The 24,525-nt window shown below is 40.2% G+C and overlaps 1 protein-coding gene across 2 annotated transcripts in view; it reads left to right on the forward strand.

Annotated features, from left to right (window-relative positions):
* Positions 1–24,525, forward strand: part of rab22a (RAB22A, member RAS oncogene family) — a 46,108-nt gene that overhangs the window by 8,541 nt on the left and 13,042 nt on the right. For both annotated transcript variants that reach the window (XR_013548715.1, XM_078418658.1), the window contains exons 2-5: positions 3,307–3,386; positions 3,491–3,572; positions 20,534–20,605; positions 22,493–22,599. Coding sequence is in view for 1 of the 2 variants with exons in the window: in XM_078418658.1 (XP_078274784.1) it covers positions 3,307–3,386; positions 3,491–3,572; positions 20,534–20,605; positions 22,493–22,599 (341 nt within the window). In the remaining variant the exon portion in view is untranslated. The remainder of the gene's footprint in view (positions 1–3,306; positions 3,387–3,490; positions 3,573–20,533; positions 20,606–22,492; positions 22,600–24,525) is intronic.

Raw genomic sequence — 24,525 nt, forward strand, 5'->3', positions numbered from 1 at the left:
ATTAACAGCAGTACTTACGAAAAGTTAATTGCATTTAACATATTTTCTGAGGAAACTGACATGCTGTTGTTCCACCTGAATATTTTTGTTAAACAATAAGCAACATCATGATATTTGAGTGAAACTAAACAAATAGTGGGGATATTTCAGTTTTTTTCATCGGCAGGCCAATAAGCTATTTTCTTTGCTTATAAAACCCATCCTTGCCTCTGATTCTAATATTTTCATCTCATATTTCCAGAATTGGAAATCATTTTCCAATCATTTTGTTCTGATGATTTCAGAAAATGATTATGATTCTGACATTTATGGCTCTTCTGGGTATCTTCTGTTTTGTCACTTTTGTTATAGTCTTTTTCACCTGAACTATCATTTTTTCTCATTTTAATCTCCTGCCTTCTACTTCATCACAGACCCCCACTTGTTCTCTTCTCCCAACATTCAAATGCTCCCTATACCCCACATGTTTTTCTCATTGTAATGTCAATTTTCTAACTTTGGCCAGTTTATAAAAACTGAGCAAAATCGAATTGATCATATTTCAATTATTCTGAAATATTTAATCAGAATGCATCTAAACTACTGCACTGGAGAGAGAAGTTAATCTAGTTAATCTTATTGGATACCATCCTGTATTCTTAGTACATCTGAGGTTTTGGCATTCCTGTACAAAAATAAGATGCGGGTGTATATCTTGTTGCATTGTTACAGAACTAAGCAGACGTTGACCGCAATCTTTATTTGAGACATTAACATGATTGAGAATCGTACTGAACCTCTCTTGCTCCACATTGGCCGAAATCTTACATCCACTAATGAAGCTAGTTTTGTAGACAAGTGATTTAATTGAGGTTCGTGGTCATCTAAGTGCTGTGTACTGAGTAGCTTGCGCAATCATTCATTTCCTGCCAGTATATGCGTGGTGTTTGCTTCAGAAGTGTAACTTATGAGAATCTGAAATATTGCTATATTTAGAAGGTGATGTATAATTATTATCATTTCCATCACTTGGGATTTGTGAACAGTGCATATTCTTGTAGATTTAATAAGTCTGCAATTCATACATCAGCAAATTAATTAAAGTTGTTGGTGCTCAACTTGTGTAGGTACGCTGCAGGGATTTGTATTTTCATTCATTTGAATGTTACCAATACCTATTTTAGTAGGCAGCTTGCTTTGAGACTTGGAGAAAAAAGGAGAGGCTGATACTGGCAAAACAAAATGCTAGAATAAGACATGAAGTCAGGCAGCATATCTGGAAGACATGGATAGGTGATGTTTCAGATGGAATAAGAATCCCAACCTGAAATGTCGCTTATCCAGCATCTATCGATGAGTTACTCCCACACCACGTGTTTTGGTGAAACATAACTTGTTCAGTCACCTGGCGAATTTGTGTGTGAGTGCCATTGCACGTGACTTGAATACACAGCGTGTGGTGAAAATCTGAGGCATGTTCTGCTTTACTCCTGATCAATACAGGGATAATAAAAATTGGTTCCTGCTGCTCAAAGTGGATTGAAGATCAACAACTAGCTGTTGGAAAATCTTCTGAAGTGGGCATTGCCTAGGACCACCAGCCAGCCAGAATTTTCCTGATGATCTCCAGGAATTAGAGCAACCTGTGTGCATCCTAGAAGGGACATTACAAGGCTATAAAAAATCATTTTTGTTCTGTTTTCTGCAAACACTAGGCTCATTGCTATGAGAGTATTGGGGAGTAAAGAAATACTGGAAGGGTGTGAATATAGAAGAAACAATAACTGGTAGATTACAAAACACGCAGGTCTGAAGAAGGGTCCCAACCCAAAATGTCATTTGTCCATTTCCTCCACTGATGTGGCCTGACTTGCTGAGTTTCTACAGTACTTTGTCTGGTTTTAAATTAATTCTAGTCAGCCAGGTGTAAATAAGGTTCTGCATGTGTTTTATTGTACAGCTGAGCCGATGGTTGGTTCTCTTCCAGGCCTTTTAACCAGTATTTATATTATATTGCATCTGTTTAATTTTATAATAAATGTATATCAATTTTATTTAGCCTAGGTGCTAATGTCTGGATAAGGTACCATTCTTTCCTTCTGAGCTACAGTAGTTCTTTCTTACTTTTATACTCTGTGTTTAACATTCAAGAACAAATCTCACAACACAACGCTTCTGAACTATTATTGCTGAGAATAAACCTTCAATTCCCACCATGGAAACATGAAGAATGGAGTACTGTGTGCATATTTGGTCTCCAAATTTGAGGAAGGATATTCTTGCTATTGAGGGCGTGCAGCGTAGGTTGACTAGGTTAATTCCCGGAATGGCGGGACTGTCATATGTTGAAAGACTGGAGCGACCAGGCTTGTATACACTGGAATTTAGATGGATGAGAGGGGATCTTATCGAAACATATAAGATTATGTTTGAAGAAGGGTCTCGACCCGAAACGTCACCCATTCCTTCTCTCCCGATATGCTGCCTGACCTGCTGAGTTACTCCAGCATTTTGTGAATAAATACCTTCGATTTGTACCAGCATCTGCAGTTATCTTCTTATAAGCTTATGAAGGGTTTGGACACGTTAGAGGCAGGAAACATGTTCCCAATGTTGGGGGAGTCCAGAACCAGGGGCCACAGTTTAAGAATAAGGGGTAGGCCATTTAGAATGGAGATGAGGAAAACCTTTTCAGTCAGAGAGTTGTAAATCTGTGGAATTCTCTGCCTCAGAAGGCAGTGGAGGCCAATTCTCTGACTGCATTAAAGAGAGAGCTAGATAGAGCTCTTAAGGATAGTGGAGTCAGGGGGTATGGGGAGAAGGCAGGAACGGGGTACTGATTGAGAATGATCAGCCATGATCACATAGAATGGTGGTGCTGGCTCGAAGGGCCGAATGGCCTACTCCTGCACCTATTGTGTATAATTTTGTTTAAGACTTAAAAAAAGAGTAAACCATCAAATTTCTAACGACTCCACCAATGTTCTTTGAAGAAGGAAACTTCATGTCCTGAATATCTTTACCCATATCTGACTCCAGTCATATCTGATCATAGTGTACTGTTAAGTAGCTTTTGCCATCACCTGGAAGTGACTCAATCGTGCTAACTGAGTTCTGCCCGTACCTTTTCAAAAGTTAGTAAATGCTAGTTTTAGCACAGCTTGTAAATTTATTTTTTAAATTTGTAATTTTCTCACTGGTCCAGTTTTTGGACATAATTAACAGAATATTAAAACATACTGTCTTTATTTCTCTTTCCCATGTATATTCATCTCAATGAGGACAGTTGAAAGGAAATGAATTGATGTTTTTTTCCCCTTTACCCAGGATACAGGTGTTGGCAAATCCAGCATCGTTTGGAGGTTTGTAGAAGATAGTTTCGACCCGAACATCAATCCCACAATAGGGTGAGCAATACAAATATCTTTAAGATGTACTTTTGAGATACAAGTATCTTGCTATTTATTCCTGAATGTTGTATAATTTTTGATCTTTGACCTATAATTTATAGGGCTTCTTTCATGACAAAAACTGTGCAGTATCAAAATGAGTTGCACAAGTTTCTGATCTGGGACACAGCTGGTCAGGAACGGGTGAGTAAATGTATTACTGTTTGACTCGGCATCAATTACAAATGTGAAATGATCTGTTTTATTGAAAATTGTTTCTCTTTAGTTTTGCTTCTTAAACGGTCCTTGTATGCTTCATCCCAACAAATGAACATATCCCCGCCTATCACTTGCCAGACTTTGTCCCGTCCCTCCTCTTTTGCAAGTTTCTCCCCCCTACTACAATCAGTTTGATGAACGCTCGCGACCTGAAACGTCGCCTATCCACATCCTCCAGAGATGCATGACTTGAGTTACTCCAGCACTTTGTGTTTTGTGCAGGATTTCAGCACCTGCAGTTCCTTGTTTCTCCAAATAAACACTGCTTGCTATACAAGTGATTTGTAGCTGATCTAAAGGTTTAAAAAAATAAACTCTTATTTGAATATAGTGCCTTCATTATAAAAAACATTGGTTTTAAAAATATTTTTGAGATGCACTGAAATAATGAATAATGTAATATAATTGTAAAAATAAATGTATTTTTCCCCCACCTATAATATTATCAAAATCAAGATTCAGCAAGTAAATTATAATTTTAAAATCATTTTAAATTTTGCCACAGTCCTTGAGCTGTAGAGCCTTTTATTACAATAATTTATTTCATGCGTTTGACGATTAGGGATTTGTCAGTAACTACCTCTGTGGAAAATGTTGATGTACTTTAACAATAGTAATGCACAGTACTTCCTTAAAGATAATAAGGAGTCCTTTCAAGTGACAGAATTGAATGTTGTTTTTGATGATTCCAGCCCTTTAAAGTATACCTTTTCATGAATCCATCGTATTTTCAGTGTTAACCTCTGAAATGTGTGTCACTGGCATCTTTTGTAGGGATCTTGTAGAAATTAGTTTAAATCCTGAAATATTTCCATGGCATGCACTTCCAACTTTGTTATCATTGGATAAGTTGTATCTTCTGAGAGGCTTCTTAAATTTCTTATAAATAATAGAGGAAAAAGTTTGTATATTAAACTTTCTTTATAGAAAGATAAACTTTTTTTCCACAAATTCTGTTTGATCTGCTGTGTTTCCATCAGTTACTCTATTATATATTGAAAGATGCCAATATGAACAATGAAACTAATAATCTGCTATCTGACAATTCAGAAATCCTGATGGTTTGGCATCTGACTCGCAGGTGTTGGTTCTTATACTTCCCTGAAACTCAGTGGGGTTCTGGTACTGGTGCGCCCCAAAACTTTGTTCACTTAAGCTTGCACAATGTCAAAAACATTGAAAGTATGGAGGCATAAGAGACTGCACATGCTGTAATCTTGATCAAAAATCAAAGTGTTGGGGGAACTTAGCCGGGCAGTATCTGTAGAGGGAAATTCCCTCCACTATTGCATGTTGTGCTTCTTTAGCACCTTGTTTTTTTGCTTTGAATTCAAAATATGTTGGGTCTGGAATTACATCAAATAATCCAGAAAATCTGCCATTCCAGCACCACCAAAGCCCTAATCAGACCAAATTATTGGAGATTTACTGTAAAAGTTTCAAGAGAAAGAAAGGGCTTTTTGCCAACCCCTTTTCTAGAGATCGTTTACAATTTAGTTTGGATGGAATTGAGTTTACAATGGTAGTCTGGTCGGAAATGATGAACATAAATTTAAGAATTGGACGATGTTTTGAACAGCAGTGTAGTTTATTTGGAGCAATGTTTTGAGTTTCTCAAGCCGGGGTTTAGGTGCAGGAATAGGCCACTCAGCCCTTTGAGTTTGTTCCATTATTCAAGTAGATTAAAGTTGATCTGCATCTTAATTTACTTATTTTTGTTCCATAATTCCATGATAGTAGTTGTCTGCCAGCAAGCACATGGGAGATTTTAAAATTCCAAGAGCAGCAGAATAGGCCAAGAACGACTTATTTTTTGATGACCTGGAGGCGGTAACTCGCTTGCTGGAGAAAGGAATAACGAATATCCTGTATCCCTTGTGCATCCTAGATTGGTTTTTCAACATTATATTTCTTGCACTCTGATATATTTCCTTCATCACTTGTATTTGTGCTCAAGCTATGTAACATTCATTTTTGACTTGAGTTGTGAATAAGGTTAAGACCAAAAATATAGTGATAGCATCAAAGCTAGAAGTTTACAATCCATGGAGTCTGCGTTCTTAGCAACTCCTGGAGCTAATATACAAAAGTGGTGGTGTGCTTGGTGAAAGTCACATTTGATTTTTTTTTTAAATTCTGTTCCTTGCATAATTTGGTGGAACAGAGATAGGGCTGACAGTAAAACCAAAATCTGAAGAAAAAAAAGACAAAATCCTCTAAGCAGAAATTGATTCGACACAAAACTGGTCATCAAATATGTAGAAAACCCAAACAGTCCAAGTGTGGGCCTGTGGCCAAAGTGACGTAATTCTTTTTCATTATGTTAGTATTCAGATTTTTAGTCACAATTTGTATTCTATGCTTGAATTCTTTTTTATGAAACTGGAACCTAATTTCCGTGTGGGTGACAGTAGCAAAAAAAAGATTACTTTGGGGTTTCAGAGAGAAATGTGCTTGATTTCATTAAAGTTACCACTTTACCCGGCAGTCTGTTATAAGATTGAAGAAAAAATTAATTATATCTGTGATTGATTTCGAAATTTCTGGGAGAAATTGGAAATTACTATGTTCTACAGACTTCTACCTATCTTCCACTGATAACATTTAGATTTTTAACATAACTTCGATCCACGTTATTAACCAGCATCTGAAACTGAAGATGATGCATTGCAGCCTCTTTTGGAGGTGGAATCTGTTGTAGAACGTGATGTAAGTAAGGGTTGTTACCTAGATCTTTACAATTGGATGCAAACAGTAACTTGCCAAATGATTGTATTCCAAAATACTGATTGCTACTTCTGATTTATTTTTAATTTATAAAGAGGAAATGGCACTCTACATGAATCAATGTGGAATAGAAAGAAAAGTTAGTTATCCTTTTTGAAACTCAATTTTAATGTCACTGTGTAACTTTGGAATTGCCTGAGAGGGCCAGGAAGTGGAAGATGGGTTAACGGTATTAATTTCCAAACCCATATATCACATCTGCTTCCCAAATGGCATGCTCCCAGCACTTGAAAAATAAAATGAGGGTTGCATTTATATAGAGCTTTTCACCTTGTTCTTCATGTTATCCAAAATTGTTTTTCAGCAAACTAAATAGTTATAACATGTAACCTGCTTCTCAGTACCATCTGTCCCACATTACAGCCTCTGCATACCAGAGATAGAAATCAGCCCATTCTTCGAAGAATTCCTGTTTGGTTGTGGAGGCTGTATTATTTATCTTCAGATTCAAATGCTGGAATACAGTATGTGGCTGGAAAATAATCAAAATGTCTAAATTTCCTGATGGGAGGGGTGTGTTCTCCAGACTTTTGGGAGGGGAAAATTCCACAGGCTGTAACAGACACTTTGTAACCATAGTATCTTGTGAATTCCACCAAAATACTGGCTTAGGAGTGGGAGGAAGGGGCTTGTGCTGGAATTCATTGCTTTCAGCATTATTGCCCACTGGGAAATGCACATGCCAAGCCTGAACAGAACTCTGCCTTTTTTTAACGGCTCTGACCCCTGTTTACAGGCTTGCTGAATAGATTTCCTGTTTAGTAATGATTGGATCTGTGCCCCATGTGTTTTAACAAATTCTGCCTTCAGCTGAGTCAATGTTCTTTCCCAGGCTGCTTATCCTTGAATTAAACTAGTACCTATTGTAATACAATTGAAATTGTTAAACTACAATCATCCTTTCGCTATATTCTTGGACTGCCTCAAAGTCTTGGACATCAACCCCAGCACTTGGGAGTCTCTTGCTCTGGACCGTCCAACCTGGCGTAGCAAGCTCATCACAGGAGCCTGTGCAGCAGAGAACAGACGCAGTGCAGAGGCCCAGAGGAAACGCACCGCGCGCAAGGCCCGGGCTACCTCCACTTCCACTGCAGCAGCCATCCACTTGTGTCCTACGTGTGGGCGTGCCTTCCGGGCCCGGATTGGCCTCACCAGTCACTTCCGGACCCACAGTCACCAATCCTCCAACTGAAAGTGAAGTCATGGTCATCTTCGAACCCGAAGGACGAACAACAACACACATCTTCTTTTTAGTTATATTGTTTTGAGTTTGATTGTTCAATGAAGTGCAACTTCAGATGAATCCTCATAACTAAGTGATTTAGTTCATTTTGAATAAGAATTGAAATGTTGAAAATGTCCTGCCATATAATTAGATTAAGGCCGATGTGCCTTCGACAAATTTGGACAATTTCTCTTAAAACTTGAAGAGACAAAGAACTGCAGATGCTGGTTTATACCAAAAATAAACACACAGTGCTGGAGTAACTGAGCGGGTCAGGCAGCATCTCTGGAGAAAAAGGATGGGTGATGTTTCGGATCTTAGAAGAAACCAGCTGGATTACTCCAGCATTTTGTGTCTATTTTCACTTAAATTTTGTTTATTGGACAATTTAGTAATCTACATCTTGAGATCTTCAATTTGTACAGGTTGTCCGGTCTTTAGGAGTACGGAGAAATTGCTACCTGTTTTAACGCCTGATTTTCATTGCTAATTCTTTCTGGGTGATTAGAATACTTAACATGGCTAAAGATTGGGGTAATGTGTTCATTAGAGTAAAGGGGGAGTACTTAATTCCATATATCAGGGTTTGGATGCTGGAGCAAATACTGTCCTTGCATTTAATAATAATGATTTCAGAAACTAAATCAAAATCATCAGATTGGCAGATTTTGGCAAAGCCAGGCAAGGTGGTCACATTTGGGGAAACATCTTGGTAATTACGTGAGGTATTGAAATATGTCAGATGATATTTAATGCATTTAATTGTGAAATGTTATGCACTGGGAGGGGGAAAAATTAGTGACATGCATTTTCTCGGATAAAACTGAGAGAAACATACATTTTTCTTGGGTAAAACTGAGAGAAACCCAGAAGTAATTATAGATTCAATGCTTGGGAAAGCTGGCCAATACAGAGTGCAAAGAAGGTGAGAATGTGAAGGTCATAGTAAAATCAGTAGTACATTTATACCCCTGAGGTGAGACAGGATTCTGAGTGCCGTGTCCACAGGCTTGGGAGACCAGAATATTGGTAACAGTGTAGAAAAGATGCATGCAAGTAATTGGACCTTTAGACTCTAACAAACACTATGGTCTTGTGGAAGTATATAAATATAGCAAATGTTTAACTAGAATATTACTTTAAATTGCATTTTCTATCTGCTTTTTCTCTAACTGTAACTCTATAATGCTATACCACTTAATTCTGCACTCTGGTACTTTGCACTTCCTGTTGTGCTTGTATTTGACTTGATTGTATTTGAATATAATTTGATTTGATTGGGTAGCATGCAAAGAAGGTTTTTCATTGTGTCTTGGTACATGTGACATTAATAAATCAATAGCAATACCTTTTGTAGAATTGGAGGGTAGGTGGAACACTCTTATCAAACATAGCAGGGCTAAAATAGGATTTTCAGCCAAAATGCAGTTGTCTGCTAACAAACCTCATCGAATAAGCAAGCTCACTTAAAAACATTTAACTGTTCGGGGAAAATAATTTTGCTCACTTTGAAGAACTGGTAAATTACAAAGCCTTGGATCATTCAGCCTCAAGAACTTACTGTAGTAAGACAAGACAAACTTTAATTGCAAGATTTAGCTCGACTAAATAAGCCCTGTTCCCATACCTAGTTTAAAAAACATAGTTGACTGTTGTATATAGATTAGTGAAGAACCACAAGTTTATTGAGTATAGACAAAGTGGACCCGTTGGGCCCAAACCTCTCCTGCATTGGTGCAGCACCCTGTCCTCCTCCCCCCCCCCCTTTCCTCAATCCCCTTCTCCCCCACTCCCCCCTCCTCCCCTCCCCCTCCCCTCCTTTTAAACTTTAAAATGTGAATAACTTTAAAAATATAACACCGATTTCAATAAAACTACTTGCATTATCACTAAAGTGACAACGGTGAGTAAGGTGGGCCTAAAATTGTCGCGCTATCGTGTACCATTTTGACTGAAGTTCAGTCACAAACAAGATAACAAATGAGAGTTTTAGTATATAAATATAAGTGCATGCTGAGAGTGTGCTCGCTGGACTTCACCTTAGACTGGGATCTGCAACGTTGCCAAGACCTCATGTTCCCAAGGCCAGGCAGCTGTTATGGGTTCCCAGTGTGCGGTAGAAAGGCATGCGCCTCACTAATTGCTTGGTTTATTGTTGCTTTCGTGTTGTTTTAATAAATATTTAAAATGTTATCTGGTTGAAGTATAAATTTTAAAACATTAAAAACAACAGTAAAATAGTATCATGTCCCAAGCATTGATCAGAATCCTCAATCTGCTTGCTTTATTGCTCATGGTTATTTGGGGATTATTGGTAGAAAATATTTTACCTGGATATTCTGCTTTAAGAATAAATTTCATAGTGAAACAATGGAGGCACAATTTCCTGAGTAATTAAATAAATTAGATACTCTAATCTGGCATTAATATTTTCCTGGATGAGTTAAGATAGGCTGAATGGACATACTGGTCCTTAATAATCTTGTCATGTGTAGGAACTAACAAATTTCCAAGTGTTGTAATGAAAGTATGAAAACCAAACTTGAGATCAAGCCATCATGATATGGCTTGGTGAAATATATAGGTTTCGTGATTTACAAAACAAATATACTATTATCTTGTGCATCGTCTGCGTCAGGGATTTGAAAGCAAGAGTATGAGGATTAAGGAAAAATATATCAAGACATGTGCAATATAGAAAGCTCGTTGAGATCCAGTGAATCTTCCCTGGAAGATTCATTATGCCTGAAAGAAAACCAGTTATTTCAGGTAAACTTCAATCGGTAATCAGAACCATATATCATCATTATTGGCTAACCTAATCAATGCCACAATGGTAGTTCCATAATCAGATGATCAGCAGAGGTTCCAAAAGAGCTCCATTCAATATTCTCCTCAGGTGACCAGAATGGGAAGCAAATGCATTCTTGGAAGAAGCAACCACATCTATGAACAATTCTCAAAATTCAAGATTATCCATTGAATGAAATGCAGTGTTGTTGAATTGCTTGGCTGTAAAATTATCATTACTACTGACCTTGGTACTGATGGAAATGGTAATGAACACTCTTATGTAAACAAATGCTGCAGTCTGAAAAAGGGTCTTGGCCCGAAACGTCACCCATTCTTCTATCCAGAGATGCTGCCTGTCCCGCTGAGTTACTCCAGCATTTTGTGTCTATCTGCATTTCAGCAGTTGAGCTGATTGCAGTTGAGCATTATTCATTCCTGAAATTTATTGTGTTGAATTGTGCTCAAATGATTTACTAATAAACCGATTGTATTATATATTTACACAGCTGAAACCACTTAAGCCTTGTAAATTGTGTATGACGTGCACGTCTGTACGTACAGAGATCTGCAAAAATGGAGAGGATGCTGATTGGAACTAGAAAATTAAATTAATTAGAGAATGTGTAGAAACTGCAAAGAAGTTTTTTAAAGTAATCAAAAAGGTTGGTGAGGGAAAAGCCATAGATATTGTCTACATCGACTTCAGCAAGGCATTTGATAAGATACCGCATGGTAGGCTGCTCAGGGAGGTTAGATCACAGGATCCAGGGAGAGCAAGCTAACTGGAGAGAGAATTGGCTTCATGGAAGGAGGCAGAGGTTGTTTTTCGGACAAGAGCCCTGTGACGAATGGTGTACCTCATGGATCCGTGCTCGATCCATTGCTGTTTGTCAGCTATGTCAATGATTTGGATGAGAACGTACAAGGCATGATTAGCAAGTTTGCAGATGACATAAAAGTGGGTGGTATGGTAGACAGTGAAGATGGTTGTCAAAAATTGCAGTAAGATCCAGATGTTGATGGAATTTAATACAGATAAATGTGAGGTGTTGCATTTTGGGAAGCCTAACAAGTGCAGGACCTACACAGTGAATGGTAGGGCTCTGGGGAGCGTTGTGGAGTCGAGGGATCTAGGAGTGTAGGTACATAGTTCTTTGAAAGTGGCATCACAGGAAGATAGGGTGATTATGAAGGCTTTCGGCACATTGGCCTTCATCAGTCAAGGTATTGAGTACGTAACTTGGGATGTTATGTTACAATTGTACAAAATGTACAAGAAGGCCACATTTGGAGTATTTTGTTCAGTTTGGGTCATCCTGTGATAGGAAAGATGTTAAGCTGGAAAGAGTGCAGAGATGATTTATAAGCACGTTGCTGGGACTTGATGGGCTGAACTATAGGGAGAGGTTAAGCAGGCTAGGACTTTATTCCTTGGAGTGCAGGAGAATGAGGGGTGATCATATAGTAGTGTGTAAGAACATAAGCTGTCAGAGCAGAATTAGGCCATTTGGTCCATCAAGTCTACTCCGACATTCGATCATGGCTGAGCCACAGGTTCACCACCCTCTGGCTAAAGAAACTCCTCCTTATCTCCATTCTAAAGTTCCGTCCTTTTATTCTGAGGCTGTGCCCTCTGCTCCTAGACTCTCTTCCACTACAGTAAACATCTTCTAACAGTCACTCTCTCCAGACCTTGGTAGGTTTCCAATGAGATTCCCCCATCATCCTTCTAAACTCCGGCAAGTACAGGGCTAGTTCTATCAAACACTCCTCATGCTTTAACTTGATTATCCCTGGGAGCATTCTTGTAAACCACCTCCAGACCCTCTCTAATGCCAGCACATCCTTCCTCAGATCTGGAGCCCAAAACTGCTCACAATATTTAATATGCGATCTGGCAGTGCCCTATAGAGCCTTGGATTTATATTCGATTCCTCTTAAACTGAATGCTAACATTGCATTTGCCTTCCTTACGACCAACTCAACCAGTCAATTAATGTTTTGGGAGTTGTGCACCGGCACTCCCAAGTTCCTTTGCACCTCCGATTTCTGAATCTTCTCCCCACTTAGAAAATAGTGTACACTTTTATTCCTTCCACCAAAGTGCATGACCATACCCTTTGCTATGCTGCATTCCATTTGTCACTTCTTTGTCCACTGTCGCAACCTGTACAAGTCCTTCTGCAGATTCCTTGCTTCCCTGCCCCTCCACCTATCTTCGTATCATCTGCCAACTTGGCTACAAAGCCATCAATTCTGTCATCCAGATCATTAGTATATATATTTCCAAAAAGTAGTGGACTAAACATCAATCCCTGCAGAACACCACTAGTCACCGACTGCCAACCAGAGAAAGACCCCTTATCCCTCTCCTTGCTTTCTGGCAGTCAGCCAATCTTCGATCCATGCTCCTACCTTGCCTGGGGCTGTAGAGAGCATCCTGTCCGGCAACATTACAGTCTGGTTTGGGAACAGCTCTGCCCAGGACAGGATGGCCCTGCAGAGAGTAGTGCGTTTGGCAGAACGCACCATGGGAACTACACTCGTCCCCCTGCAGGACCTATACATCAGGAGGTGCAGATCCAGAGCAAGCAAGATCATGAGGGACCCCTGCCACCCCAGTAACGGACTGTTCCAGATGCTACGATCAGGCAAACGCCTCCGCTGTCACGTTGTGAAAACGGAGAGGATGAGACGGAGTTTCTTCCCACAGGCCATCAGGACTGTCAACTTTTATAACCCCAGAGACTAAATTTTTGTCTACACTATAGTAACTTATTAACTTTATTTATATGCTGTAACTGTAATTCTTTTTTGTGCACAATCCGCAGGCATTGCCATTTTCATTTCACTGCACATCGTGTATGTGTATGTGACAAATAAATTTGACTTGACTTGACTTTAATACTATGCCTCTTCTGTTGTTTGGCAGCACTGTTGTTTAGCACCTTTCAAAGGCCTTCTGAAAATCCAAGTAAAGAACATCCATTAACTGTAAAAAAGAACTGCAGATGCTGGTTTAAATCGAAGGTAGACACAAAATGCTGAAGTAACTCAGCAGGACGGGTAGCCACTCTGGAGAGAAGGAATGGGTGACGTTTTGGGGCAAGACACTTCTTCAGTCTTTCGGGTCGAGACCCTTCTTCACTCCAGCATTTTGTGTCCAACATCCATTGACTTTCCTTTGTCTACCCTGCTCATTACTTCCTCGGATAATTCCAACAGCTTTGTCAGACAAGATCTCCCCTTAACAAGATGATGCTCTCTTCAGACTATTTTATCACGTGCTTCCAGGTTCCCTGTAACCTCATCCTTAATAATGGACTCCAAATTCTTGGACTAAAATAATGGACTCCAACCACTGAAGTCAGGCTAACTGGCTTGTAATTTCCTTTCTTTTGCCTTGCTCCATTCTTAAACAATGGAGTTACATTTGAAAAATTTCCAGACTTCTGGAACCATTCCTGGCTAGCAATTCTTGAGAGATCATTAGTAATGCCACAAATCCCTTAAGCTGCCTCTTTCAGAACCCTGGGATGTCTTCCAGCTGGTCCAGGTGACTTATTCACCTTCAGACCTTTCAGCTTCCCAAGTACCTTTACCTTAGTAAAAGCAGCTGCACTCACTTCTGCCCCCTCCCTCTTGAATTGCTGGTATTTTGCTGGTGTCTTCCAATGAAAACTAACACAAAAAACGTATTTAGTTCGTCTGCCATTTCTTTGATCTCCATTACTACGTTTCCAGTGTCATTTACCAGTGGTCCAATGCCCACTCTTGCCTCTCTTTTACTCTTTATTTTTCTTCCTCTTTCGGGGTATTTTTCTTCCTCTTTGGGATGGAAAGATTCTGCATCTGTTCCCTAAATCGTGATCATGAAGGTAACAGATAGGGTAGATGCACAGTCTTTTGCCAGAATAGGGAAATCAAGTACCAGAGGACATGAGTTTAAGGTGAGAGGAGAAAGATGTAATAGGAACCTGGGGGGCAAGCATTCATACAGAGGGTTGTGGTTGTCAAAGCAGCCACAACCAGACATAAAAACAGCTTTTTTTCCACGAGTAGTAGCTCTACTCAATAAACCAAAAGTCTGTAATCTCTTTTTGCTCTGGTTTATTTCACTCATGTTTAAACCGTAATGTTGTATTCTTAATGTTTTAATTTTTTATGCTTTATTCGTAATTGTTACACAATGTTCATGTTGTTACTTGCGAGTGGAGCATCAAGGCACATTCCTTGCATGTGTACATACTTGGCCAATAAACTTATTCTTTCATTCATTTGGAATGAATAATATATATATAATGGCAGACGAACTAAATACGTTTTTTGTGTTAGTTTTCATTGGAAGACACCAGCAAAATACCAGCAATTCAAGAGGGAGGGGGCAGAAGTGAGTGCAGCTGCTTTTACTAAGGTAAAGGTACTTGGGAAGCTGAACATGGCTCTAAACCTTTCTTATCCACGTATCTGTGCAAATGTCTTTTAAATGTTGTAATAGTACTTGTCTCAACTACTTCCTATATATATATATATATAGGAAGTAGTTGAGACAAGTACTATTACAACATTTAAAAGACATTTGCACAGATACGTGGATAAGAAAGGTTTAGAGCCATGTTGGACCAGTATAGATGGGGCATCTTGGTCGGCGTGGGCAAGTTTGAATGAAGGGCCTGTTTCCATGCTGTGTGACACTGACTCGAAGAAACTATTACCTCGAAGGGTCAAGCAGTAAGGGACCAAAAGTGCAATCAAATGAGTACATGGATAAATGGGATCCAGATAAGAGAAATTGATAATAAGACAAATGGGTCCACATCTCTTTCACTTGATGATTCTACTATCACTTTCCAGTGGTTGCCATGAAATCCCCTTTCAATGAATGAAGTGTAATGTACTTTACTTATAATGTACTTTCCTGCCCTGTTCTCGTGTCAGAGGATGTAAAACTGGTAGTTTTATTTTGGAATATACCTGTAGGCCTAACGTACCAACATGTTGCCAAAGTATTGAATCTCTGGACTGACTGATCTGATTTTTTTTTTCTAAAATCCCTTGAAGTATTTGGATTCCATTGGTGCCAGTTTGAAACGTTTCAGGGAGTAAGATTAAAAGTTGGTGTCTATTCTAAAGTTTAAATGGTACAGTGAAATAACAGAAATATTTAGACCAGCTAATTAAGGTCTGGTGTTGGTATTACTGTGATGTCACTGGGGTGCAAATCTAGCCGAGAGGCAAAGGCTTCGAGCAAAAGATTGAATTTTGTGTTTAAGATGAATGAATCTAACAGCTTGGTGTTCTCTTAATGAAATTACTCTCTCCTCTTCCTAAATTGTGTGAAAGACATGGTCTGCAATCGGAAATGTGCAGGTTACGTAAATGTGCATGATGTAACATGATGTACACATTGAGGAAGTCATATCATATCATATCATATATATACAGCCGGAAACAGGCCTTTTCGGCCCTCCAAGTCCGTGCCGCCCAGTGATCCCCGCACATTAACACTATCCTACACCCATTAGGGACAATTTTTACATTTTACCCAGCCAATTAACCTACATACCTGTACGTCTTTGGAAGTCTAAGGTTATGCATTTTAGTGGCAAGAATAGAGCAGCAATATACTACTTAATTGACATCACGGTGGCGGCACGGTGGCGCAGCGGTAGAGTTGCTGCCTTACAGCGAATGCAGTGCCTGAGACTCGGGTTCTATCCTGACTACGGGCGCCGTCTGTACGGAGTTTGTACGTTCTCCCCGTGACCTGCGTGGGTTTTCTCCGAGATCTTCGGTTTCCTCCCACATTCCAAAGACATACAGGTATGTAGGTTAATTGACTGGATAAAATGTAAAAATTGTCCCTAGTGTGTGTAGGATAGTGTTAATGTGCGGGGATCGCTGGGCGGCGCGGACTCGGTGGGCCAAAGGGCCTGTTTCCGCGCTGTATATCTAAATCTAAAATCAGAGTTTTAAATAGTGACGTAAAGAGGTTTTTGACTTTTCACGTGCAAAAGATGCCAAGTTAATGAGTAGTTGCAGACAGAAATGAAGAAAACAAATGTTTTCATTATCGGGGAATGGAGCATAAGAGTAAAATTCTTTCTGTCACTGCATGGGTTTGGTGAGACCTATTATTTAGTCTCATTTTAAGGAAAGGATCCCAAAAGTTGACTGGATTTGATTCCTGGGATGAGATGGTTGACCAGCGTACAGGGTGGGCCTCCGTGAACATGTAGGGTGCACGGCACTTGCAGTCAGTGTAAGAAAATAACTGCAGATGCTGGTACAAATCGAAGGTACTTATTTCACAAAATGCTGGAGTAACTCAGCAGGTCAGGCAGCATCTCAGGAGAGAAGGAATGGGTGACGTTTCAGGTCGAGACCCTTCTTCAGTCAAGTGAGCTCCGAATCGTTCCATCTCGAGAATAAACCAACTGCACCATGTCATTATTCTTCAACAAGTTTATGTCATTGGTGGACAACGGGATCTGGGTGTCCTAGTGCATCAGTCACTGAAAGGAAGCATGCAGGTACAGCAGGCAGTGAAGAAAGCCAATGGAATGTTGGCCTTCATAACAAGAGGAGTTGAGTATAGGAGCAAAGAGGTCCTTCTGCAGTTGTACAAGGCCCTAGTGAGACCGCACCTGGAGTACTGTGTGCAGTTTTGGTCTCCAAATTTGAGGAAGGATATTCTTGCTATTGAGGGCGTGCAGCGTAGGTTTATTAGGTTAATTCCCGGAATGGCGGGGCTGTCATATGTTGAAAGACTGGAGCGACTAGGCTTGTATACACTGGAATTTAGAAGGATGAGAGGAGATCTTATCGAAACATATAAGATTATTAAGGGTTGGACACTTTAGAGGCAGGAAACATGTTCCCAATGTTGGGGGAGTCCAGAACAAGGAGCCACAGTTTAAGAATAAGGGGTAGGCCATTTAGAACTGAGATGAGGAAAAACGTTTTCAGTCAGAGAGTTGTGAATCTGTGGAATTCTCTGCCTCAGAAGGCAGTGGAGGCCAATTCTCTGAATGCATTCAAGAGAGAGCTAGATAGAGCTCTTAAGGATAGCGGAGTCAGGGGGTATGGGGAGAAGGCAGGTACGGGGTACTGATTGAGAATGATCAGCCATGATCACATTGAATGGCGGTGCTGGCTCGTATGGCCGAATGGCCTCCTCCTGCACCTATTGTCTATTGTCTATAAGATCCTTCCTTATCTGTCACTGCCCTTCATAGTTATCTCTGTGCCCTTTCAGCTCTGACAGCGATTTTCTCCCATGAATTTTCAGCACTGTGATAATGTACATGTCAATTTCACTTCTATTATTCGTGTATGGGGGTTATGGGACATGGGGGTTAGCACGACTACCGACCACAATCCTTCCTAACCAGCAAACAGATGCACTAACAGCACACCTTTGAATTTCAAATCTGAATCTATAGTTCAGCTACCCATTGGTAGACATTCTTTTTAGCTTGCCTCATTTGTTTAATAATTTCAATGAGCAACCTTGTATTTGCATAGATGCAGCAACTATTTGACGAAATGCAGTCTGACCAGATTGTTGTGGTGTGTTTGGTTCTTGCTCTTACCTGAGCTGTGTCATGGCACTGTTCAATTTGAAACTATTTGTGTATTAGTTAAACACATGTGGTTTGGGTTGCCCCCTACCTCTTGAGATACAAAGCTAACTGGAAGTAAAGATTCCAGTTCCTTCCTCTGATCTTACTACAGCAGGACAGTAGATGGAACATTAAGGGAGTGGGTACATGGGTTTAAAACAAGCGCACCAGAAAACAGGACATCGAGTAAAAGGAGAAGCATCAATTACATTGCTCATCTGATTATGTAATTGTATTATTACCTTGCAGTTTTATTAAAACGGTACTTTTTTTGGATTAATTGAATTTGTATTCAAAGTTTCACAATATCTTATAGCTAATTTTGCAATTTATTGTATGTCACCCTTTATTCTCATTGTCTTTGTGTAAACTCTTATTCTTCTATTGTAAATTATTGTTATTGTGCATACTGAGTAGTTGGCTCAGTTGGAACCATCTGATTGCTAAGTTGTGTCATGGGTCAAACCTGGCTTGGAGATTTCTACATAATCCACTGACAATTTCCTATTATACTGACAGTCCTCTATTGTTGGAGTCTTTCATATGAAATCTTAAATCAAAACCATGGCTGCCTTGTCTTGGACTAAGAACATCCACAGTATTATTCAAAGTCATGCAGGGCGTTCTCCCAGTGTATATCAATAGGTGGATCATGCTCAACCCAGTCTGTGCCTTTCATCCATCTCTTGTGATTAATTATCCATGATTACATTAATCTTTAACAGCTTCAGGATTCCCAGGGTCCTGCAGCACTGACTGATCTGTGACTGTTTTGCAGTTGAAAAAGTTTTAAATACTTCATTTGGAACCACATTCACTTTGTGTAAATGGATTTAAAACTGATATTGAAGTTTTAAATGCAAACGAACCACAGCCCTTTTGAGTGAAGGTCTTCAAATGATACCAGGTGCACCAGTTATGGCTGGTAATGAATCCAGTGCACATACCTTACAATCGGAACATGCTGATCTGGGTCCCCGAAGAACACCCATCTGAAGAGCAGCATGATACAGCACAATAGAAATTCCCCAACCAGTCTCCAACATGTTTTTTTTTATAAACAGCAACTGCGGTTCCTTGTGTCAACAAAACAATAGACAATTGGTGCATGAGTAAGCCAGTCGGCCCTTCGTGCCAGCATTGCCATTCACTGTGATCATGGCTGATCATCCACAATCAGTACCCCGTTCCTGCCTTCTCCCCTTGTCCCTTGACTTCGCTATCTTTATCTAACTTGAAAGCTAACTTTATCTAACTTCTCCATCCAGAGAATTGGCCTCCACGGCCTTCTGAGGCAGCGAATTCCACAGATTCACAACTCTCTGGGTGAAAAAGTTTTTCCTCATCTCCGTTCTAAATGGCTTACCCCTTACCCCTTATTCTTACACTGTGGCCCCTGGTTCTGGACTCCCCGAACATCGGGAACGTGTTTCCTGCCTTTAGTGTGTCCAATGCTTTAATAATCTTATGTGTCAATAAGATCCCCTCTCATCCTTCTAAATTCCAGTGTCTACAAGCTGAGGCACTCCATTCTTTCAACATATGGCAGTCCCGGAATTAACCTTGTGAACGTACGCTGCACATAGTCCTTATCTCATTGCTGCTTGACCTTGCTTTGTGCTCATTTGACTGCCATGTTCTTACTTCATGGCTGTGTTGACGCTTAAAAGTAATTCATTGTCTGTGAGGTCAAAAAGGCACTATGTGAATGCAGAGGGGTTTTTCCGGATGATGTTCGGATTACTTAGCTGGTGTCTGCAGTATATTTTGCCCAAGGCTTGCCTGTTTTGCTCGGGGTCTTGCCTCATCTCATAGTTTGCACTGATACCTTGGACTTCTTGAAGCGTCTTTTGAGCAGTTGCTGGCAGAGATTTGACTCATCTGTTTGGTTAACAAATCTGTCTGCTTTCCACCACCTCATCTATCTTTTCTCCCCTCCATCCCAATAAAAACAAACACTCAAATTCATTCAATAAGAGAAGCTTCCAGTGTTTGCCTTTTTTTTTAAATCAATGTGGAATGCACCTGTTAGTTTACTTTGAAAGGTACAGTACTTCCTCTTTGGTCCTGGGGGGGAAATCAAGAACCAAAGTTTTCTCCAGCTTTAGAACAATTTAGTGTCAGCAAGCCAATAACTTGGGACTTTAAAATACCATTAAAAGCTTCATTGTCATGCACAATTTTGAGATTCGTGGAACGGAAGTTATTGGGAGACACCTTGACTAATGGTTCAGGAACTTCGTTCTAACTTGTCGTTCTAAGTAGTCGTCCTCGTCTGCAGTTGTATTTCACAACTGCACTGTGTGCATATGTTTCTTGCATTACGAAAGTGATTAGATTTCATTGGCTGAAGCCTCTCGGACTCCAGAGAATGTGAGATGTTCTATGTGCATGCAAATTACTTTCGAGTGTGGTGTCCAGCTTTTAAACTATATTTCCATGCTCTTCTTATACAGTTCCGTGCTTTGGCACCAATGTACTACCGTGGGTCAGCTGCTGCAATCATTGTGTATGATATCACAAAAGAGGTGAGTGGTTATGGTTGGTAGGTGCTTCTCTCCAGAAAGGAAATTATTGTCATGAGGAATATTCAGTATTTCTCAAGATCAAATAACATTTGATATTTTCAAGACGCTCATCTCACCAGGTGAACTTTAAATACTGGTCTGGTTCCATCAATCACCTTTAATTTTGCTTCCTCATTCGGTCCTTTCATTGGAGAGTTTGGTCAATGTTTATGACTTGATTGACATAGACCAGTCATGGAAATAGTTTGGGATCATTTTGATTCCGTTAATAATGTGTTTTGTTTTGGGTAAACAAGGCTGCAGCATCGACAGTGTAGAAATGTAATGCGACCAATGGTTCATTCGCAATTCTAACATTATAAGGAACTTGTAAATATTGTTGTAAATAAATGAGCTGCACACCTGGTTTTACCTACCTTTGCCATGTTGGAACTTGCTGAGCTTTCAAAATGTGTAGGGAAGAACTGCAGATGCTGGTTTAAATCGAAGGTAGACGCAAAATGCTGGAGTAACTCAGCAGGACAGGCAGCATCTCTGGAGAGAAGGAATGGGTGACGTTTTGGGTCAAGACCCTTCAGGCTGAAGAAGGGTCTCGACCCGAAACGTCACCCATTCCTTCTCTCCAGAGATGCTGCCTGTCCCGCTGAGTTACTCCAGCATTTTGTGTCTACCTTGCTGAGCTCTCAGTTCAGTCCCTGTTGGTCCTACTTATTAATTGATCCTTCCCTGGTTGAAATCCTTTGCTTTCACTGGATGAGAAATATCAAACTTGCAGAGAAACTGGATGTTCTTGAAAAATGAAGTTATGCTAGTTGGGAAAAGAGTAATTAAAATTCATGTGGCTCAGTGTAAAGATTTGATTTTCATTGAGCCAACTGTCAAGTTTAAGCTTTCCATGTATTATCCATAGGGAGATCAAGTCAAGGACATGGAGCAAATTGAACTGTGCCCCTTGTTAATAATAATAATAATAATAATAATAATAATAATAATAATAATAATAATAATCCTTCGAACCACAACGGGGAAATTTGCAGGGTTACAGCAGCAAAGTGGATAGCAAAAATAGATAAGCATTCTTTATATTTAAAATAACGATAATTATCTTTATTATAATGGTCTACTGGGAGCAGTGTTGGTTGTGCAGTCTGACGGCAGCAGGAAGGAACGACCTATCTCTCCTTCACACACTTGGGGTGAAGAAGTCTGTCACTGAAGGAGCTGCTCAGTGCAGTGTTAGTGTCCTGCTTGGGGTGGGAGTCGTTGTCCAGCAGCGATGTTAACTTTGCCATCATCCTCCTCTCTCCCACCACCTGTACTGAGTCGAGGGGGCAACCCAGGACAAAGCTGGCCTTTTTGATCAGCTTGTCGAGTCTCTTCCTGTTAGCAGTTGAGATGCTGCTGCTCCAGCAGACCACTCCATAGAAAATGGCTGATGCCACCGCAGTGTCAAAGAAGGTCCTCAGGAGTGTCCCCTGCACTCCAAAGGACCTGAGTCTCCTCAGCAGGTACAGTCTGCTCTGGCCTTTCTTATAAAGTGCATTATTATTATCAGTCCAGTCCGGTTTATTGTTCAGGTAAACACCCAGGTACTTATAAGAGACTACTCTCTCAATGTTCGTTCCCTGGATGTTCACCGGTGTCGAGGGGGCCTGGCTGCGCCTGCTCGCAAAGTCCACCACCATAAAAGGAAGTGCATGAGCATGTGGGGCTGTTGTGAGCAAGTGCTTGGCAAAATATGGCTGGTTAAGGGTTGTTGGTGTAGCCAAAACAATTTCAAAATGTTGTAGTGAAATAAAAGATTGGCTGCTTTTTTGATAAGAGATGCTTCAAGTGGTTTGCAATGTAAATATTTTCCGCTACTTGCTTTGGTTATGCATTTTGCAGGAGACGTTGCAAACGCTGAAGAACTGGGTGAAAGAACTGCGACAGCATGGACCCCCAAATATAGTCGTAGCGATTGCAGGAAACAAATGTGATCTTACAGATGCCAGGTATGTTCCATTCTTCAGACTGATGTCGGGAGTGGGCGGTGCATAGATAAGGATGTGTAAGGTGTGAAAACAGGACAAAGGGAATGGAGATCAGGGAAAAGGTAGAATAGATCATTGTTAGTTGGGAGAAAGTAATACTTCAAGTAGCCCTTGCTTTCCCTCTCTCTCCATCCCCTCCCCCTTCCCAGTTCTGACCAGTCTTACTGTCTCTGACTACATTTTATCTCTGTTTGCTGTTACCTTCTCCATTTTCCTTGATCTCCATTTTCCTTGATCTGCATTCCCTTTGTCTAGTTTTCACACCTTACACTTCTAAAAGAAGAACAATGCAGTCAGATCAAATCTTTCGCACTGACTCTAAAGAAACTTTGTGATACTAGATGGGCGTCCAGAAAGTCAGCAGTTGAGGCAGTCTTGCAGAATTTATCAGCACTGGTAGTTGTTCTACAAAGAATTCTGGATGGTGAGATAAAAAACTGTACCCCTAAGCAGCTCACTGAGGCAAAGGGTATACTGGAAACATTCAGTACTTACGAATTCTTAGTTGTTCTTATATTCTGGAGTAAAGTGCTAGACAAGGCTTTCAATTTATCCACATATTTACAGAAAAGTAGTCTAGATCTGGTAACGGCTTCTCATTTGATTCAGCTTTTTGAAAAAGATATGAAAAATATGCGAAATGAATATGAATCTCAATTCAAAACTTTTTTATCGTGTTTTGATTTTAAATACAAAATAACAATTATGTAGAAGAATGAAATTCTTACTTACTGCAGCACAACAAATATGTAAACATAATACACTATAAACAATATAATAAGCAAGAGAGGGATGCAAAAGTGTGTAAACACACACACACACACACACACACACACACACACACACACACACACACACACACACACACCTACCTCTCTCTCCCCGTTGGATTGCAACCTTAAGGATAGCGGAGGGAGGGGGTATGGGGAAAAGGCAGGAACGGGGTACTGATTGAGAGTGATCAGCCATGATCGCATTGAATGGCGGTGCTGGCTCGAAGGGCTGAATGGCCTACTCCTGCACCTATTGTCTATTGGTCGGGGAGCTTGTGTGTCTCAGTGACCTCTAGAGTTAATGAAATCACCAAGTTCTGCTCGGGTGCTGGACGACTCAGTGGCGTAGCTAATGGGGGAGCAAGGGGAGCGACCGCTCCCGTTGAGCACATTTTTGAAAACTGGCGCCTTTTCAACAATTTTTTAACTCTTTAGTTCACTTGTGCGATAAAAGTCGAATCTCATTATTTGTTATTGTTTTTTTTTATCGCATGGCCTTGGAAGAACTTTCTGGAGTCATTACTTTATTTGACCAACCTCCCAGTGTTTTGAAGTGTCTGCTCAATCTCCTGTGATGCATTGGTGGCCGCTGGCATCTGGGGAACCAAAACAAACCGTGACGTCATAACCTCCTCTCTGACTGGCAGTTTGCCTCGTCTTTCAGTCCTAAAAGAAGAACAATGCAGTCAGATCAAATCTTTCGCACTGACTCTAAAGAAACTTTGTGATACTAGATGGGCGTCCAGAAAGTCAGCAGTTGAGGCAGTCTTGCAGAATTTATCAGCACTGGTAGTTGTTCTACAAAGAATTCTGGATGGTGAGATAAAAAACTGTACCCCTAAGCAGCTCACTGAGGCAAAGGGTATACTGGAAACATTCAGTACTTACGAATTCTTAGTTGTTCTTATATTCTGGAGTAAAGTGCTAGACAAGGCTTTCAATTTATCCACATATTTTACAGAAAAGTAGTCTAGATCTGGTAACGGCTTCTCATTTGATTCAGCTTTTTGAAAAAGATATGAAAAATATGCGAAATGAATATGAATCTCAATTCAAAACTTTTTTATCGTGTTTTGATTTTAAATACAAAATAACAATTATGTAGAAGAATGAA

Source organism: Rhinoraja longicauda, chromosome 22 (genome assembly GCF_053455715.1).
Source record: "Rhinoraja longicauda isolate Sanriku21f chromosome 22, sRhiLon1.1, whole genome shotgun sequence".
NCBI lineage: Eukaryota > Metazoa > Chordata > Chondrichthyes > Rajiformes > Arhynchobatidae > Rhinoraja > Rhinoraja longicauda.